Genomic DNA, 20790 nt, shown 5'->3' on the forward strand with positions numbered 1-20790 from the left:
TGTTGTGTTGGACGTTGATCGCTCTCTCAGTCCTCTAGTTCTCGTGTCCTCCAGGTCTGCCAGCAGATACTCTGCAGGGCCACAGGGATCGCTTCCAGGAGCAGTTTAAAAAGTGAGTCTGTCAGTCACTATCCAGTCATACGGCTGACTTGACACAGACTGCCACTATTTTATTTTTTTGTCATTTCTCACTCTCTCTCGATCTTTCCTCTCGCTCCGTTTCTCTCTCTCTCCAGGCTGAAGAGTCTGTTCTATCGCTCCAGTAACCTGCAGTATTTCAAGAGACTGATTCAGATCCCACAACTTCCTGAGGTGAGACTCCTGCATACCAAACAGATTCCTGCCTGACCTGAGTCCAGAAATACAGCTAATGGAAAGAAATTATGTAACTCATTTGCATATCTTCCTGCTTAGTTTGCTAGCATCAGGATTTTTCAACTGGAGTCCATGAAAATGCTTCGGGTGGTCCTGTAAAACAATATATGGAGTTTTCTTCAATTTTCATGACATTCCTCATGATTTAAAGTAACATTAAAGAAAATGTGAGCTTTTTTTTTTTTTTTTTGATTTGATTGAGCATTTTGACTAGCCCTACATAATGACATTGGCTCAACCAATGGCATAAGACTAGGGCGGGGCTATTGCCTCACAATTAACAATTGCATAAGAGAGAAACGTTTTGGGAAAACCAGTTTGAAAACAGATTCCATTTCAATTTTTCAATTCAGAGTCATTTCTATAGTGCTTTTCACAATACATTCAGTTTCACAGAAAAGGCATGTTTCAGTATTACAATCAGGAATTATTCTGTTATCGGTCAGAGATGAGTGTGTGAAAATGATGTCCATATGGCGGTAATATACAGCTATAGGATAATAGAAGTTACAGTGGGTACGGAAAGTATTCAGACCCCCTTAAATTTTTCACTCTTTGTTATATTGCAGCCATTTGCTAAAATCATTTGTCATTATCATTAATGTACACACAGCACCCCATATTGACAGAAAAACACAGAATTGTTGAGATTATTGCAGATTTATTAAAAAAGAAAAACTGAAATATCACATGGTCCTAAGTATTCAGACCCTTTGCTGTGACACTCATATATTTAACTCAGGTGCTGTCCATTTCTTCTGATCATCCTTGAGATGGTTCTACACCTTCATTTGAGTCCAGCTGTGTTTGATTATACTGATTGGACTTGATTAGGAAAGCCACACACCTGTCTATATAAGACCTTACAGCTCACAGTGCATGTCAGAGCAAATGAGAATCATGAGGTCAAAGGAACTGCCTGAAGAGCTCAGAGACAGAATTGTGGCAAGGCACAGATCTGGAAAGGTTACAGAAAAAATTCTGCTGCACTTAAGGTTCCTAAGAGCACAGAGGCCTCCATAATCCTTAAATGGAAGACGTTTGGGACGACCAGAACCCTTCCTAGAGCTGGCCGTCCGGCCAAACTGAGCTACTGGGGGAGAAGAGCCTTGGTGAGAGAGGTAAAGAAGAACCCAAAGATCACTGTGGCTGAGCTCCAGAGATGCAGTCGGGAGATGGGAGAAAGTTGTAGAAAGTCAACCATCACTGCAGCCCTCCACCAGTCGGGGCTTTATGGCAGAGTGGCCCGACGGAAGCCTCTCCTCAGTGCAAGACACATGAAAAAACACCTAAAGGACTCCAAGATGGTAAGAAATAAGATTCTCTGGTCTGATGAGACCAAGATAGAACTTTTTGGCCTTAATTCTAAGCGGTATGTGTGGAGAAAACCAGGCACTGCTCATCACCTGTCCAATACAGTCCCAACAGTGAAGCATGGTGGTGGCAGCATCATGCTGTGGGGGTGTTTTTCAGCTGCAGGGACAGGACGACTGGTTGCAATCGAGGGAAAGATGAATGCGGCCAAGTACAGGGATATCCTGGACGAAAACCTTCTCCAGAGTGCTCAGGACCTCAGACTGGGCCGAAGGTTTACCTTCCAACAAGACAATGACCCTAAGCACACAGCTAAAATAACGAAGGAGTGGCTTCACAACAACTCCGTGACTGTTCTTGAATGGCCCAGCCAGAGCCCTGACTTAAACCCAATTGAGCATCTCTGGAGAGACCTAAAAATGGCTGTCCACCAACGTTTACCATCCAACCTGACAGAACTGGAGAGGATCTGCAAAAAGGAATGGCAGAGGATCCCCAAATCCAGGTGTGAAAAACTTGTTGCATCTTTCCCAAAAAGACTCATGGCTGTATTAGATCAAAAGGGTGCTTCTACTAAATACTGAGCAAAGGGTCTGAATACTTAGGACCATGTGATATTTCAGTTTTTCTTTTTTAATAAATCTGCAAAAATGTCAACAATACTGTGTTTTTCTGTCAATATGGGGTGCTGTGTGTACATTAATGAGGAAAAAAAAATGAACTTAAATGATTTTAGCAAATGGCTGCAATATAACAAAGAGTGAAAAATTTAAGGGGGTCTGAATACTTTCCGTACCCACTGTATGTGGTTAGCAGGGCTGCACGATATTGAAGAAAAATGTGATATGCGATAACTCGTTTAATTATGCGATATGATAATGCTTTACGTGTGTTAAATAAATTTAAATACTGAAAATGATATAACCAACATGCATGCTTCACATTCTTTTTGTGAGAAGAAAGCATCCCTATAACTTCTGAAAGTGAACAGCATTTCATAAAAATTAATTGTCATTTTAGCGTCATTGTAAACGTTAGGGTTTCAGGTAGGCCTACATTGTTTATTTAACAACAGAAATTGAATAATTAAATGTAAAAATAAAACTCTGCTTAGTCTTCACTGTAATACACTGATTCTTTTTAAAGCTACAAAAGTTATTCAGTCAAGAGCAGTGAGTGATTTACTCTGTCTATTGTTGTTTGATTAACATTAAGCACACAGACGGAAGGAGGTATATTAGGCTGCTGTCACTTTAAGAGCTGCACAGATCCGATATATTGTTACACGTGCGCACGCTTTCTCAACTGTTTAGTCCACTTAAGGCATAACTGACTGTGTTTACGTGAATACTCACCAAGACGGGCATTTTGGCAATTTTGTGTGTCATTTTGACCATTTTTTTAAAGCATAAAGAAACAGAGCACGGAAGGAAATTCTAGGTCTAATTCTAGTTGGGAAATAACCATTTTGAATTATTTGCAAATAATATTTGCTTTAATTTGCATTAAAATATGCATGCATGTACTTTTATTTGATGCCTAATTTGTCAAATTTTGAAAAATGTAAAACGTTTCTTGTCTTGTCACACTCAGTTAGGAATTACATGAATCACGTAGCCTAAATGCATATTTTCAATTCAAAATGGATATATCTGAGAAAAAAGTTGTAGTTGTCATCACTGGATGTTAATGTCCATCTTTTAACATTTCTATCGCAAAACAGTACTAAATGTTTCGCTATTTACATCTTACCTCACTCTCTTTCAACGTTAATCTGACGCTTTACGCTGGAATTCACACTGGAATTCATGCTCTGCTTCTGTCAATAGTAAACCCGATTTGGCCATTTCTAATTATTTATGTCTATGTCTATGGTGGTTACGGCCCTGTTACAATCTAAGGATAATACTTGAAAGTTTTGTATGTCAGTCTTAAGTTGGCGTTATCTGAAATCTTTGCAAAGGCTGCACCGAAACTGGAGCTGGTTTCCTTTATTACAATCGCTCTCCCGTTTTCTTCAGAATCCGCCAAACTTCCTGCGGGCATCAGCCCTGTCCGAGCACATCAGTCCAGTGGTGGTGATTCCAGTGGAGTCTTCGTCCCCTGAGAGTGAACATGTAGTAGAGACAGAAGACCTGGTTGACACAGACATCCCACCTTTATCGGTATCACACACAATCCCACTATCCAAAGCTCTCATGTATTTTCTTTAAACTTAAGAATCTAAAGATTTATCTCCATTAGAGCGCTGTGGACAGCAAATTCGATGACCTTTTCGGCACCTCGGCTGCCACAGACCCGTTCAACTTCAACAGTCAGAACGGCATGCGCAAAGATGAGAAGTAAGCCTTGAAGATACTGGAATATAATTAATAAGTTATAAGGAGCTCTTTGAGTTTATAAGACCATGATGACATGATACAGATTACGATGACATGAATTCGTATCTCTCACCTCAGAGACCGTTTGATTGAGCAGCTCACAGCAGAGCTACAGGCCCTGAAAGAGGAGCTGGAGTCCTTCAGATTGGAGGTAATGAGCAGGAGATGAGAGGAGAGGAGAGGATGTAATAAAACTCACACACACACTCACACATTACCGTTCTAAAGTTTGGGGTCAGTCAGATGAATGCTGTTCTTCTGAACTGTCTATTCATCAAAGAATCCTGAAAAAATGAATCACAGTTTCCACGAAAGTATTAAGCAGCACAAATGTTTTCAACATTGATAATAATAAGAAATGTTTCTTGAGCAGCAAATCAGCATATTAGAATGATTTCTGAAGGGTCATGTGACACTGAAAATGAGTATGTGTAATGATGCTGAAAATGCAGCTTTTCAAAATGGATTAAAATATTAAAAGTTATTTTAAATCACAATATTACTGTTTTCACTGTATTTGATCAAATAAATACAGCCTTGGTGAGCAGAAGAGGGCAGAAAATCATCTTACTGACCCTAAACTTTTGAAGGTACAGTAGTACAATAGTGTACAGTTAAAGAGAAGACTGTACAATAGTGTACAGTCAAAGAGAAGTGAAAATGAAAGTGAGAGAGATGTCAATAATGGTTCTTTTGGTCTTTCTCAGAGTGGCCGTCTTTGTCAAGCACTACGGGGGCGTGTGAATGAGCTGGAGGCAGAGCTTGCAGAGCAGACTCACCTGAAACAGCAGGCGCTGGGTGAGAGTGAGTTCCTGAGGGCGGAGCTAGACGACCTGCGCAGGGTCAAAGAGGACACCGAGAAAGAACAGCGCAGCCTGAGCGAAATCGAGAGTAAGAGTTTGGTGTCCGTTACAATATGTTTCAAGTTACAATATTTTTGTCTGAAAAAATTACATTGAACTTTATTTCAAATATTGTATTCGAAATGAGACATTCTTATTAAATGACCCTGTTAGTATCCAAAGGCCTTGGACTGACATCAGTAATTTAAGGATTCAACACAAACCATTGTTCTGTTCCTCTTTCGTAAATAAAAAAACATTCTTTCCTTCCTCTTCAGTTTATTTACAGCAACTGGTTTACCCCAAAATGTTTTTTTTTTTTTTTTTTTTTTGGAATGTCAGTTTATTCTTTTATAATCACTATATACAGAAGTGGGACATTTTATGGACTGAACCCTCAGCACCACTGAACACCGTGTTACAGGATATTAAAGGGCCGTTCAGAGTCAGTACAAATACAGGACGGCGATGGATGTTCTTTAGACAGTCTGTTTACTCTCTGGAGCTGAGGAAAACAGCCAGAAGGGACCCCAGTCCACAGCAGCCACCGATCAAACGCTAATAAACCATGTAGTCAACAGTCCAATTCACCAGCAGACAAACGTACAAAGGCCTGTGCTGACGCTCTCAGTGGTGCTAACTGCCAACTGTTCTGTGAAACAGAGAGTAAGGTCTGAGGCTTGTGTTTTTGATACTTGATATATTAAGTAATTATTGTGTTTGTGTTTTTTGTAGGAAAAGCACAAGCAAATGAGCAACGCTACACCAAGCTGAAGGAGAAATACACAGAGCTGGTGCAGAGCCATGCTGACCTGCTGAGAAAGGTAAATTGATGTCCTTACATCTCCATTCAGATCACACACTGGCTGTATATGGCTATATTTATATTTTTATAGGGCTAAATGATTACATTAACACTAAGTTATACAATACTGTTCAAAAGTTTGGGGTCAGTAGGATTTTGTTTTTGAAAGAAGTCTCTTGCTCACCAAGGCTGCAGTTATTTGATTATAAATACAGTAATTATATATATATATATATACATACAGTTTGGACAAGTATGTAAATAGTTTCCAGTTCTGGAAATTACTGCGTGTAAAAATTAACTTATGCTGTCCAATCAAATAATGAGAGGAGAAAGATTCGTAGCTGATATTTTATTCATCACACTGGAAATGGAAGGTCAAGTGCATTGCGTTGTGGGATACACTATCTCACTCAGCGATCTTATTTTGGCAAATGCAGTCAGTAATATGTGTTTTCCATGTAAATGGAGAATTTGCATACTGCACACATAGTGTGCATTCTGCTTGCTTCAGCGTCAGGCCTGTCAGTAAACCTGCAGGTGGTTTAGCTCCTACACCAGAACTCTTTCCCAGCAGACTCCATTTCAGATGAAACTTGGCATTGTGGTCCTCTGCCACACTTAGGCTGTCATCACTCTCGCTCTCATACAGCAGCACGCTCTAAACCCACCGCAGAGCCATCCAACTGTGCATGCCACGTCCTTGGGAAAGGAACTGGGTCAGCCAAACGTTTTCACTGTGCTAAACCGTACATGTCTATGTGATTCTCAGAACGCAGAGGTGACGCGTCAGATGACAGTGGCCCGTGCTGCCCAGGACGAGGTGGAGAATGTGAAGAAAGAGATGCAAGACAAATTGAAAGCCGCTCAGGACTCTGCAAGTCACCAGGTTGGACACAAATCACATGCGCGCACACGCACACACACACACTTCGTACATACACTTCCTCTACCCGATGTATCTGTAGTATGTTTGTCTTACACTTCCCTATCCTCATGTATGTGCACGAGTAGGAGAAGGCTCAGTTAGAGCAGCTTCAAGCTCTACAAGCCGAGCTCATGTCCAGCAGAACAGAACTAGAGACCCTGAAGAGTACCGTCACCTCCTCCCAACAGGTGGGACCTCACCCTCCTCCACCCATTATTCTCTTCCTCTTCACCTCTGTCATGAACCTTTTTCCATTCCTTGTACAAAATTAAAGAAACATAATAAAACGTCAAGCAGTTCTTCACGAATCTTCACTCTTTAGCTGCACAAAATTGGAAAAAACTGACATTGCGATATTTACTTTTTCTGAGATATATATTTCGTGACATGAAGAATTACAGGAACGTCCACCAGATGACTTGAATAGCTCTATTTGGAAAAAATAAATCATTCTAGAATGAGTGGGTAATTTTGTAAATAAAACAATTTAAAAAGCTGAAAAATATATATGTTTTTTTTTTTTTTTTACTCGTGAAGAGTGTGAACCATCCTTTTAGGGCTAAACATATTTTTTCATGAAATTTGGGTGTTTACACTTTGATTTTACTCTTTACGGGAACTAACACAAACCTCTTTCAGTAACCATGAATGGAACAGAGTAAAAACAAATCCCTCCACTTGAGTTTGCATAGGCTACAGTCCCACTGTTTTTAAACCAATTCAGTAAAAATGAATAATAATAATTGTGGTTTTTATTGTGATTTGTTATTAATATATTAAACAAAATAAGAAGTATTGTAACTGTTGTACTGTACAAGATGAAATCAAGTATTTAATAAAAGTAACTTTATAGTACAACTTTGGGCTGGGACAATGATTCTAGATCGATTCTGATATTTTCCAAATGTATCGCGATTCTCTCTTGAATCGATTCTGAGCTTAGTTTTTAACAGCAGATGGCACAATGTGCTTTAGAAACAGCCGTACTCTGCTTGCTTTCAATTCCTTACATCACTTAAACCTAAAATAATCATTCATAAATTTCAAAAAGGTTGAAGCAAATTACAAGGGTGTTTGCAGTGGGCTGTTCACATTAATCTCGCACCATAAAAGCATTCTTACATGACTCAGCCGAAAGCACGAGCACTCTCCAGTACTCTTCTTTGTGAGCATTTGAGTGTGTGGTTAAAAACTAGCCTAGAGCGCCATCTGCTGTTGTTGTGTAGAAAAGTCATCTCTTCCTTGCAGATGAAGCTCAAGAGACAGAGTTCCAAAAGTCAAAATAAGTCTTTATTGTACAAAGCAACAAAGCCGAGATGCCTGCAGGACATCTGAGATTGTCTCTGGCCAGGGCGCAATTCTTATACCCTTTTCTTATCTGTTTTTTCGCAATAACCTCAGTTTCACACAATTAGGTCTTTCTTTTCTCATCCATCTCTCTAATAGTGGCAGCCTGCCAAATGATAGTCAACGCTTTATCATAGGCAAGATGTAACATTTTCAAAAGGACAACCGGCTCCTTCCTAGAGGAGGGAAGCCTCACCATGACATCATTCACAGGCACCTGTGGTGTCCTGAAAATACCCCTAACTTGGTAGAATACTCAGTGGGTCACATGACTTTCTCCAATGCTCCTGACCTTATGACAGTTCTTATAGTCTTGTAATAGAAAACACACCTGTCCTAAAAACTAAGCTCAGAATCGATTCGAGAGAGAATCACGATACATTCGGAAAATATCAGAATTTGAAAATATTGCGAATCGATTTATTGTCCCAGCCCTAGTACAACTGTTAAATTACACTCCTGATATGTACATCTTAATTTTTTTTTTTTTTTAAACGTTAACCCATGAAGCTTGTATTTTGACGAGTTGCTGATAAATTGATGTTTGCGCCATCGGTTTCAGATTGAAACTCAGCTCACGGTCCAGTGTTTTTGTCTTCTCAGATTGGCTTGATTCTCTGTAAATTAACCGAGCTGTTCTGAGACTCTGATGCACTGTATTGTGGGCTGACAGTCGCACTAAGCCATATCGATTTTTATTTTCGATATATCGTGCAGCCCTGCTTCATGCTCTTCCATACATCCCCATTCATCTCTCGGCCCACCACAGGATCCATGTATCACTGTCTCTGCAATTAGTCCAGCACAGGTTGACATAGTGATTTTGTGTTAGCGTGTGGGGGGCTAAATTACCCGAGTTGATATGTCCAGACTGCATGTGGGAGTTGATATGCCACCCTGCCTCCCCCTCCATCCTACTTCCTTCTGTCTCCTGCATACCTGCTGCAGCACCTCTACTGCTGCCTCATTGCCTCTAGCTGCTGACTCGACTAAAGACAAATGTGTATTAAGATACATTTAACATCTTTATCATGACTGTATCAGTTCACTTTATATTTAATGCTTTATTTGTATGCCAAAACCCAGAAACGAGTTAGCATTTTAGCACTTCATGTTTTAACTTCTGGTTCTAACAATAACAACACAGTTTCTTGAGATTCTTGTTCTCACAGTAAAAAAAAGTCACATTAGTAATTCACGTAATGGCTCTCACTGAACTTTTTTCTCTCTCTTCATGTAGTCAAATGAGCAGCTCAGTACTCAGCTGTCTGCTTTAGAGGCTGAGAAGGCGGGGCTTTTGGAGACTGTATCTCAAAAGGAGGCGGAGTTGGCAGGTTTGGGGGTGGAGTTAGAGCGTGTACAGAGCAGTCTGACCAATGAGAGAGAGAGTGGTGTGAAAGCTGCTGAGACCCTGCAAAACCAACTCAATGAGAAGGTGGGATATTGTGTGTTTACTGTTGATTTTATTTGTTCAGTTATAATTGTGGCTTTGTAATTGTTCAGCTTCATTAAACCAGAAGAAAAAGACTAAGTCTGCTAAAAGTTAATTCTGCTTTTAGCAGCTCACTAGCATATAGACTTAATCTCAAAGCTAACAGAAAAGGACTAACTGATTTTATGTCATTGTTTTGATTGTCTTTCTTTCTGTAGGAGAGTCGTGAGCAGGCTCTGGAGAGCGAGTTGGTGTCTCTGCGCTGGGCGGCTCTGCGGGCAGCTCTAGAGGAGGCGGGGAGGATTGTACAGGACAGCCTGAATCAGCTGGAGGACCCCGCACACATCAGCTGCACCAGTTCGGCCGGTCAGTGACTAGCTCAAATTACCCTGACAACCCACACTGATTATACCATACAGCTGGAATTGCCCTACGAGAGCATAATAAATATTAAAGGACCTTCTTGTGTGTGTAGATTACCTGGTGTCCAGGTGCCAGGTGGCTCTGGACTGCGTGGAGCGGCTGCAGTCGGCCAGAGACGGCTTTGTATCAGATAACACAGGTGAATTACATGTACATACACTCTCATTTTCCTTCTCATCTAGCATTCATTAATGTACCGTTCACTCCAACAGTGTTGGGAAAGTTGCTTTGAAACTGTAGCTTGCCAAGTTACACAGCATTTAAAGTTGTTAAATAACAGTAGAGTTAGTCTTTACTGAAATAGTAATTAGCTAAAAGGTAATTAGCTATGTTGAAGCTGCGTAAGGAGACCGATGTCTTTTAGATAAATCTCATTGTACACTACCGTTTAAAACTTTGTGGTTGGTAAGATTTTTTTTAATGTTTTTGAAAAGTCTATTATGCTCACTAAGGCTGCATTTATTTGATCAAAAATACAGTAATATTGTGAAATATTATTACAATTTAAAATAACTGTTTTCTATTTGAATATATTTTAAATGTAATTTATTACTGTGATGCAAAGCTGAATTTTTAGCATCATTACTCCAGTCTTCAGTGTCACATGATCCTTCAGAGATCATTCTAAAATGATGATTTGCTGCTCAAGAGACATTTCTTATTATTATCAATGTTGACAACAGTTGTGCTGCTTAAATTTTATATTATAAATTTACACTATAAATGTGTTGCTGTCACCTTTGATCAATTTAATGCATACTTGGTGAATAAATATTGTCCACTTTCGACCACTTCCAGAGGCTGGATTGCTTTTGTAGTGGAAACGTTCATGTGGTTGAATGTATTCAAACAGCCACAAAAACCACCTACTCTCCGCCTACTGACTTAATGCGTAAACATTATGGGAAGTGCGCTAGCCAGACGGGATTTAAACTTTGTCAGCTGAAGACCCAAGTTTGATTTGATGACAAAAAACGTACCATGCACAATGTTCTCTCACCATTCCTGATTTCTAACCTCTTGCAGCTGTCAGAGCAGAAACAAAAGCTGCTGCTCTCCGTATGTTTTTCCATCATCTCCGGTTGCATTCATTTGTAAATTGAGCACACTTATTTTGTCCATTAGATCGAAAGATCTGAAAAAGCACATACATTTACCCGGCCATAGACCCTCCCCTCGAAGAAATCAGGACAGAAGTGGTTGAAAGTGGACAAAAAAGACACGGATTAAAATACCAGGTGTAAACGGGTATGTTCCTGCCTCATCCACTTGTGATCCAATCAACTAAAAGGCATCATCATAATACCAGGTGTAAACAGGTCCTGAATCAACTTTGACATGAATCCCTTCCCAGCAGTACTTGAGACAGAGGAAAACATCTCGCTCGCTTGCTAGTAAAGCTTTGCAATACATTGTGACACATCTGTGATGTAGTGATTTGTCATGCTACACCGCTACCTGTTGGAAAAATTGTCTCTATTTTAAAGACTCTTACACACTACTGAAAACTTTTGTTACTCTCCATCATTGTTCTCCACTCAGCATACACAAGCTCAAAAAATATTCATGTAATGATATACCTATATAAATCCATTACCAAAAATGATTCAAGTGCACCATGAATGCATTCAGACGCCATTTCATCACTTTTTTTGACACTCAATTAGCCTGTTGAGATGAGAGGCACTCATATGATCATGTTTTAACTGTCTCACATTGATTTTCCTGTATGTGTATGATAGATGTGTCTGGACTGGTGCGGGCAGTGACTCAGTTTGCTCACCTGGTGGGCGATGTCATCGTGCAGGGCAGCGCCACATCCCACATGGTGCCAGTGGAACAAGCTGACGGTGAGCATGAGACGTCAGTCACCCAGAGACCATGAAAATATATTCTAATGAGCTTCTGTAATCACATCAGCACAACTGATGCATTTCTGTGCAAATACGTCCTTAAGGAAACATTCATTGTGCTTTAATACACTGTATCGACCAATCAGCATACAGAACTAGAGCTATCTGTTTGATCTAGGCAGCATAAATGTAATTTCTATTATTAAACTGCTTAATGTTTTACAGTACCGCTGTATCCATATATAGAGAGACGTCCAAGAAAATGAGTCAGTCTCCATACATCATGAAGGTCATTAGTGTCACTGCGGTTCTGTTAATAACTCCGTCGCCGGAGGTCTGGTTGTTTCAGGAGAGATGCTTGAAAGGAACATGACATAACTCAAAACGGCTAATGTGCGGTTCCCACGTGCACAAGCGATCACGTCATGACTGTTCACGGCAGGAAATGTGTGTCTTCCCGAGCGTATGTAGAGAGTCTGCAGGTGACAGATGGCTCGTCTGACTGCTCTCTGGTTTCTGTCTTTGTCTGTCTGTGGGCAGCTTTGGCAGACAATGTGAAGGCGTGTGGCGCGGAGGCCCTGGCGCTGCTTTGCCAGCTTCAGGAGCAGAAGTCTATGGGGACAGCAGACTGCAGCCAGCTGACGTCGGCACTGGATGCCGTAATGGCCTTGGGCGAGGTGAGTGTGCCACTGAGAGTCAGTCCTTGTTTTAGCATAGTAAATCAGTGAATTGAAAAATTAGCAGCTTGTAATTGGCAGAGAGAATCGTTTTTTGCACTTTTCTTGAATGATTTAAATTATGCCAAAACTAGTATGGAGTAGTATGGAACTGCATACTGCATGCCCAGTGTTATTTTAATATTATTTATTGGTTATTATAGTATTTATTAATATTTTGAATTAGCTTTCATTTTTGTATGTATTTTTTGTTTGTTTTTATATTTTTAGTTTAGTCATTTTAGGCAAGTTTTTTAAGTTTTCATCTGATATTTATTTTATTTCAACTTTATTTCAAATATCGAAAACAATTTTTCATAGTTGTAGTTTTAGTTAACGATAGGAACACTGCAGTAGAAAAATAAACATCTGTAAGAGTTGCATGCTACAATGCATCTTATTCAGCAAATCCAATCAATGAGTCAAGGAGGAGGTGTTTAAAGGGATTGTTCACCCAAAAATGAAAATTATCCCATGATTTACTCACCCTCAAGCCATCCTAGCTGTATATGACTATCTTCTTTCAGACGAACACAATCAGAGTTATATGAAAAAATATCCTGGCTCTTCCAAACTTTATAATAGTAAGAATAATCCATACAGCTCCAGGGGGGTTAATAAAGGGCTTCTGAAGTGAAGCAATGGGTTTTTGTAAGACAAATATCCATATTTAAAACTTTATTAACTATAATAACTAGCTTCTGGCAGACGGCCATTGATTTGCGGAAGAAGAGTGACCTCTGACCCTACGCATGATGCAATGACGAACGTGGAAGCGCAGAGGATAGAACAAAACAAAACACTGGTCACGAATTAAAAAGTCTAAAATTGGAAATTTTAAAGAGAAATGTCAGATTTCGATATAAGAGAAGAGGAGCTTCAGTTTGTTGCACAGCCCTATTTGTTTAAACCTCGAGAGGCGTCTAAGCTTACGATACTCCTACATACTGCGTCGAGTTACTCTTGTGGTGCAAGTCGACTTGTTTAAAATGGTTATTTTGCCTCTTCTTTTTAAATAATGTAATATTTGGCAATCTGATCTATTAAGAGTTGAAAAAGATATATACTGAATATCACAGCTGATATTACTTCTTTCGTCATGCTAAATAAATATAGAAGGTCAAGTGTATTGCATTCTGGGATACCGTAATCCACACAGTGTTCAATGGTTATATACTGCACATTTTGGTCATCCAGGTGTTCCAGTATGCATATACATAATTCAGAAATAGAGTGGTATGTTCTTATGTTATTTTGAACACAACTGCTTAGTTAATTCCTCTGTTTTCTCTGAACAGAAGTTGCGTCCTCGGGGTCTGGAATTGAAGCAAGGGGAGCTGGGAGATCTGGTGGAGCAAGAGATGGCAGCCACATCAGCAGCTGTGGAGTTGGCTGCTGCCAGGATTGAGGTGATCAGTCTGTATGATTTTTCTTCCATACAGACAGATGCTTAATAAAACATGAAGGGCTCCAGTCTACTTGTCTAATGTTTTTCCCCTTTGCTCTCCAACAGGAAATGCTCAATAAGTCCAGGGCGGTTGACACTGGAATCAAAATGGAAGTCAATGAAAGGTCAGATTGTCTGAGCCACATGTGTTATGCATGTAATGCATATAATGTTTTCATGATTATGGTTACAGTTACAAAAAAAAATTATTTGGTTGATATTCCTTAGTGGATTTGGGTGTTAAAGGGTTAGTTCACCCAAAAATGAAAATTCTGTCATTTATTACTCACCCTCATGTCGTTCCAAACCCATAAGACCCTCGTTCATCTTCAGAACACAAATTAAGGTATTTTTGATGAAATCCGAGAGGTTTTTTATCCTCCATAGAAAGCGACAAACCACATTCTAGATCCAGAAAAGTAGTAGAAACATCGTTAAAATAGTCAGTATTGGCCGGCTTCTGCATCAGCATCACACGCATGCATCGTGCTGCTCACGTGAACAGAATCGGCCAATACTGAGTCAGCGTTCTGATGTAGAACCTGGAAGCGCTGAACGTAAACAGCGTAGGAGAATGACAGTGGAGAAACGAATTTGTTGAATAAAGTCATTATTTTTGTTTTGTTTTGCGCACAAAAAGTATTCTCGTCGCTTCATAACATTAAGGTTGAACCATTGCAGTCACGTGGACATGTCTTTACTACTTTTCTGGACCTTGAATGTGGTAATTTCATTGCTTTCTATTGAGGATAAGAAAACCTCTAGGATTTCATCAAAAATATAATTTGTGTTCCGAAGATGAACGAAGGTCTTACAGGTTTGGAACGACATGAGGGTGAGTAATTAATGACAGAATTTTCATTTTTGGGTGAACTAACCCTTTAAGGGATCAAAATGCCATAATGCTCAGCAAACAAAACAGGCCTAGGAGTATTTAAATGTTGCTCTCTGTCGCCCCCTGCAGGATCTTGGCGTCCTGCACAGATCTTATGCAGGCCATCAAAGTGCTGGTTCTGTCCTCCAAAGACCTGCAGAGGGACATTGTGGAGAGCGGCAGGGTGAGTGAACGTTTTTTTTTGAAAACTTGCTTTTGTAGAATGTAAAATGACAGAAACTGATTTTAATGAAGTTTCTGCTGTGTTCACAGGGGGCAGCATCTATGAAGGAGTTCTATGCCAAGAATTCCCGATGGACGGAAGGTCTCATTTCCGCCTCCAAGGCTGTGGGCTGGGGCGCCACCATGTTGGTGTAAGTAATATAGTCAGTGAGAAAATAAAAATCTTCGTCATTTTTGGGGGATGCTGTGGCGCAGTGATTAAAAATCTCAATTGCCCAATGAAATCCGCTTTATTTTTTCCCAAATTACATTGCATTATTTTTCCAAGTTTCTGTGTTTTCCATTTTGATGGTTTGATTAAATTTTAATAATCAAGACAAAACTCATTAACTCCAGACGCACAGAACATGTAGACTTTATATTTCTTTTTGTGGTTTAATAATCAGACACTAGTCCATATTGTGGTTTGAATTTGATTAAATGTACAGCCCCATTTTGATTTCTTAATCCAAAATTTGCCAAATTCTGTGACATTCCACATTATACAGTAAATTCCGTTTTAATGACTGGATTCTGTGATTCTGTCAGTGTTTTCCATATCACAAAAATCATACACAGACTGATATATGAACCATTACCATTTTGCAGCCTCAAGTAAAGTATTTTTTTTCTTCTTGCAGTGATGCTGCTGATCAGGTGGTGCAAGGCAAGGGCAAGTTTGAGGAGCTGATGGTGTGTTCACATGAGATCGCTGCCAGCACGGCTCAGCTAGTTGCAGCATCTAAGGTACAGCGCCAACAAATCACCAGCAACATTTGCACTTGAATTAACTTTAAAGCAATTTAATGATACATAATCTATTTTATCTTTTCAGGTAAAAGCAGACAAGGGCAGTACAAACCTTTCCCGCCTCCAGCAGGCCTCCAAAGGGGTCACCCAGGCCACCGCAGGGGTCGTGGCATCAACCAAGTCCGGCAAGTCTCAGATCGAGGATACAGGTGAGGTCTTTTTAGGCGCATCATCCTGTGTTTAAGTGGCTCAACATTTTCAGGCAGGATGTGGGCATTTCAGGTTCAAATCTGCCTTGCAACGTTTCCTCAATTTCTTGTCTTTTCTCCATTATTCATTAAATAAGGGCCAAAAGTAAGTATTAACAGTGGTAGCAGCCTCATTTTGCTACTCATTGACCTCCACAGTCACATTGCCCCATTTCGCATTTAACTATAGCCATGGAAACTATCTCTGCTCTCCAGAGATACAGGAATGAGCAAGTGTACACACAGTCAGGCTTTTCTCCATACAAGCTCTTATCCTGATGCTCTTCTCTGGAGGCAAAGACATTTAAACAACATTGACCAGTCACATGTAATCAGTGACATTGTGTGTCCTTTCATTCATTTAAAAGCTTTTTGATTCATTGATCATTATGTCCAGAATGACATACTACTCAATGTACAGTTTGCAAATTTTCTGTTTGCGTGGACTACGTGATTACAGTCTGAAAGAAAGATTTCAAATTATTACTGAGATTTCCTACAATATAAGCATAGAGCTAACAGTAAAGTTATGCACAATACTCGCAAACAAGAGCCGAAATTCAGGCCCTGAAAAGATCGATACTTGCCATCTGTGTATCGATATAATATATCCCCACGCAAAATATTGACATACTATGATATATTGATAGCCAGTATCCTATTCACATAACAGCCTGGTGAAATCATGATTTTTTTTTTTCTTAAAATTGAGAGACATTCATATTCTCATTCTAAAGAGAATTTTATTATCCAAAAAAGTGGGCGAACAAGAAAAATCCTCAATAGCCTGAAAGCTGTTAGACATGAGTTGAAAGTAGTGCTGTCAAATCGATTAATCACGATTAATCACATCTAACATAAGGTTGCATTTACATAACATGTGTGTGTATATATATTATATTTATATATATATTATATATGTGTGTGTGTGTGTTTGTGTGTGTGTGTGTGTATATATATATACATACAACGATCAGGCATAACATTATGACCACTGACAGGTGAAGTGAATAACACTGATTATCTCTTCATCACGGCACCTGTTAGTGGGTGGGATATATTAGGCAGCAAGTGAACATTTTGTCCTCAAATTTGATGTGTTAGAAGTAGGAAAAATGTGATATGAGTGAGTTTGACAAGGGCCAAATTGTGATGGCTAGACGACTGGGTCAGAGCAACTCCAAAACTGCAGCTCTTGTAGGGTGTTCCCGGTCTGCAGTGGTCAGTATCTATAAAAAGTGGTCCAAGGAAGGAAGAGTGGTGAACCGGCGACGGGGTCATGGGCGGCCAAGGCTCATTGATGCATTTGGGGAGCGAAGGCTGGCCCGTGTGGTCCGATCCAACAGACGAGCTACTGTAGCTCAAATTGCTCAAGAAGTTAATGCTGGTTCTGATAGAAAGAAACTTTGTTGCATACGGGGCGGCATAGCCACAGACCAGTCAGGGTGCCCATGCTGACCCCTGTCCGCGCCAACAATGGGCACGTGAGCATCAGAACTGGACCACGGAGCAATGGAAGAAAGTGGCCTGGTCTGATGAATCATGCTTTCTTTTACATCACGTGGATGGCCGGGTGTGCGTCACTTACCTGGGGAACACGTGGCACCAGGATGCACTATGGGAAGAAGGCAAGCCGGCGGAGGCAGTGTGATGCTTTGGGCAATGTTCTGCTGGGAAACCTTGGGTCCTGTCATCCATGTGGATGCTACTTTGACATGTACCACCTACCTAAGCATTGTAGCAGACCATGTACACCCTTTCATGGAAACAATATTAGGAAGGTGGTCATAATGTTATGCCTGATCGGTGTGTGTGTGTATACACACATATATATGTATAAATATACGTGTGTAAATATAATACACATATATTATGTAAACAAACTTTTATGTTGGATTCGATTAATCGCAATTTGATAGGTATTTAACGCAGAATTCTCTTTTTGTTTCAGAAACTATGGACTTTTCCGCAATGACACTCACTCAGATCAAGAGGCAAGAAATGGACGCACAGGTGAGCGAGTGTTAACCTGTTGTCCATGTCTTTGTGCAATTATGTGAACAAATCTGACTGTTTATTGTGTCTCAGGTGCTGGTGTTGGAGCTGGAGACCCGGCTGCAGAAAGAGAGGGAGCGTCTGGGCGAACTGAGGAAGAAGCATTACGCCCTTGCTGGCGTCGCAGAGGGCTGGGGAGGAGAGGATGAGGGTAAGACCCCCAATAACACCACAAACATGATTCCTCAAAAATCCCAGAATTCCCTAGCGAGTGGGGTGGATGGAGATTTTTAGAGCTGAATATGGAGTGACAAGCTAATTGGTGGTGCAAAGGGTGTGGTTTGTTTGCTTGTGCATAATTCACTCTTTCTTTTGTGTTTTTCTGCAGGAACGGGTTGAGACTTGTGGTGTTCTGTGCAGCGGCCCTACAGACGGGGCGCTTGACATCTTTATATACACACTATCTTTCCCTTCTCCCTTTTTATTGTACTTTTTAACTCTTTTGATTTCTTTTATTGTACATTTTAAGCCAAATAAAAGGTGCTTTTTTCTAACCTGCTCCCTCCCCTGCCCGTGGAGTCAGGAGACGTGAGGAGTGTGACGATAGTGTGCGACGAAGGGGGAGGGAGGGGAAGGCAGGAAGTGGATGGCACCACCTAGTGGACAGAGAGGGAAGTGCAGGCTCGCTGAACTGTCTGAGTATTTCATTTCCTCTTCCTCCTCATAAGGAATGGAGAATCTTCCCCCACCCCGACCGTTTAGAACAATCCCGTCTCCTCGTGAAACATCCCATGATGCATTGCACAAGGGCGAGTCACCCCATTTTGCAGGAAATGGCACTGTGCTGTGACCCTTCCTGACTCAACTTTTACAAACAGCAGCTGTGTGACTTCCACCTATCAAACGCATTCCTTAATGTCGTGTAGGATCGTCCTTGTCTGGGTCCGCCCTTCCCTAGTCCCCTTAGCAGTGGTCACTGAACTAAAACGAGAGCATTGGATGTAGTAGATGATGACCACTGTGGACTAACACCTGAAAACACTAACAAACTCAACAGAGATGTGCTTTTTCTGTATGTAGTATTTTCTTTTGATTATGTTCCCGAGGCATTGATTTTATAAGAAACCCTAAATAGATTTAATCCACAGGCTTTTTACCGTTTCACCATGTTCACTTTTTAGGGACAAACTGCTAAATAGCTCATCTAACATATGATATTTCGACAAAACTGTGTCCTGATGTGTTTCACCTATTTCAAGTCCATGACTGACTATGAACTGACTGTTTTTGTGAGACCTCACGTCAGGCTAGAGCTCATCGTTTTTGTTTTATTAGCTCTTTTTAGGTTTCCTGAGCACAGATAGATAATGCACCGTATTGTATTAGTAACGGCCCATAAAACGGTCCCGTACGGTTTACACGCTGTTAATATGACAGTATCTGTTAATTCCTGTTGTCTTCTTCTAGCTCCACATACGCGCACCCCTTCACACCGAGGCGAGGAGAGACATCCGTGCCTTCCAAAAGGGAAAAAAGGGTCAAGGATCACATTCCCTCAAAGAGACCTTTTAAAATCGTGATCTGAGTAGCATTAGGACAGTGTTTTAAAGTTATAGTTTGGTATTGCGAACTGAGAGCATGAAATCAGTAGAAAAACCGTGTGGTGTGAGAACAGATATAGCCATCCCTGTGTTCAACTCTGGTGTTTAGTTTGGGTTTTTTTTAACTCCCATTTTCCAACTTGGTGGATATCTAAAAGAAAGAAGAAATGATATGAAGCCCTTAGAAAACATGGTGATGGGAAAAAGTAAGAGATGGGAGGAAAAATTAAATTTCAATGTTGTATCGCAATAGAGTTGCATTCCACAGGAAACGTAGTTGCTCTTAAATTTTTTGCATTATCTTGCACAAGTATTGTGATCCCCTGAGAAACTTTGCATTCACAAGACATCGAAATGTTATTTCCATCAAAAAAGTTTTGCGAGCAAATGCAAAGTTTCTTCAAGTTTATGAACAAACGCAAAGGGGACCCAAGTTTTAATATATATTTTTTCCTATCACCATGTCCCTGAAAAAGTTTTCATAAAACAAAAAATGGAGAAGCATGAAAAATGTGATGTAAAATGTATTTGGTTCAAGAGGCCTGTCCACCTCCGTCAAAGCAATGTAGACCACATAGCCTTGTAGACCACCACTGTCTGCCAACAGCACAGCTCTCAACAGGGCTCGGCTGAACCTCCGCTCAGCCGGACACAGGGACATGCAGTCTTGTAGTCATCTACAAACCATGGTTACCTCAACTTCTCCACAAACTACCAGTCAGCAACTACAACAGAGAAAATGATTGCATTAGGGTCCTGTAGACTCTGTATGAACATGCTTTGAGAGAGAGTGTGTGTGTGTGTGTGTGTGTGTGTGTGTGTGTGTGTGTGTGTTTGTGTTCTTTAATACTAATATAATGTGTGTGTGTTTGGGTGGATGCTGTGTGACTGAGATATGATATATACTGTATATCCCTTATGTTGTTATGTCTTAATACCCTCATATTGTTTCACTCGTTGCACTGCTTCGGCTGTTATGTTAAGTTGCGACACTGGGTATTTAATTTCCGTTTTTTGGAGTGTCATCATCACCTCCGGTAATGGTTTATCCACCATTTAGATTCGGTTGTCTAGTCTTACCAGCTCAGCCAGCCTCTAAACTGCCTCTCACTTTTGTTAATGGAAAAAACAAGTCCGCTCAATAACATTTTGGAGAATATCTTTGTATGATATATACTAAAACTGTGTGTGGGTTTGTTTAATTTTTCAGTTTTTAAATAAATATTTCACTCATTGA

The 20790-nt window shown here is 40.4% G+C and overlaps 1 protein-coding gene across 2 annotated transcripts in view; it reads left to right on the forward strand.

Annotated features, from left to right (window-relative positions):
• The window catches only part of hip1 (huntingtin interacting protein 1), a 48768-nt gene extending 27978 nt beyond the window's left edge, over positions 1-20790 (forward strand). For both annotated transcript variants that reach the window (XM_051861551.1, XM_051861552.1), the window contains exons 9-31: positions 55-112; positions 237-312; positions 3711-3854; positions 3934-4031; positions 4149-4221; positions 4778-4961; positions 5648-5736; positions 6490-6606; positions 6732-6833; positions 9233-9427; positions 9643-9790; positions 9900-9986; positions 11590-11697; positions 12241-12377; positions 13715-13825; positions 13930-13988; positions 14828-14921; positions 15011-15111; positions 15601-15706; positions 15795-15918; positions 17909-17970; positions 18046-18163; positions 18341-20790. In XM_051861551.1, coding sequence (XP_051717511.1) covers positions 55-112; positions 237-312; positions 3711-3854; positions 3934-4031; positions 4149-4221; positions 4778-4961; positions 5648-5736; positions 6490-6606; positions 6732-6833; positions 9233-9427; positions 9643-9790; positions 9900-9986; positions 11590-11697; positions 12241-12377; positions 13715-13825; positions 13930-13988; positions 14828-14921; positions 15011-15111; positions 15601-15706; positions 15795-15918; positions 17909-17970; positions 18046-18163; positions 18341-18351 — 2402 coding nt within the window. In that variant the 3' untranslated portion in view covers positions 18352-20790. The remainder of the gene's footprint in view (positions 1-54; positions 113-236; positions 313-3710; positions 3855-3933; positions 4032-4148; positions 4222-4777; positions 4962-5647; positions 5737-6489; positions 6607-6731; positions 6834-9232; positions 9428-9642; positions 9791-9899; positions 9987-11589; positions 11698-12240; positions 12378-13714; positions 13826-13929; positions 13989-14827; positions 14922-15010; positions 15112-15600; positions 15707-15794; positions 15919-17908; positions 17971-18045; positions 18164-18340) is intronic.

The sequence above is a fragment of the Ctenopharyngodon idella genome, chromosome 15 (assembly GCF_019924925.1).
Source record: "Ctenopharyngodon idella isolate HZGC_01 chromosome 15, HZGC01, whole genome shotgun sequence".
NCBI lineage: Eukaryota > Metazoa > Chordata > Actinopteri > Cypriniformes > Xenocyprididae > Ctenopharyngodon > Ctenopharyngodon idella.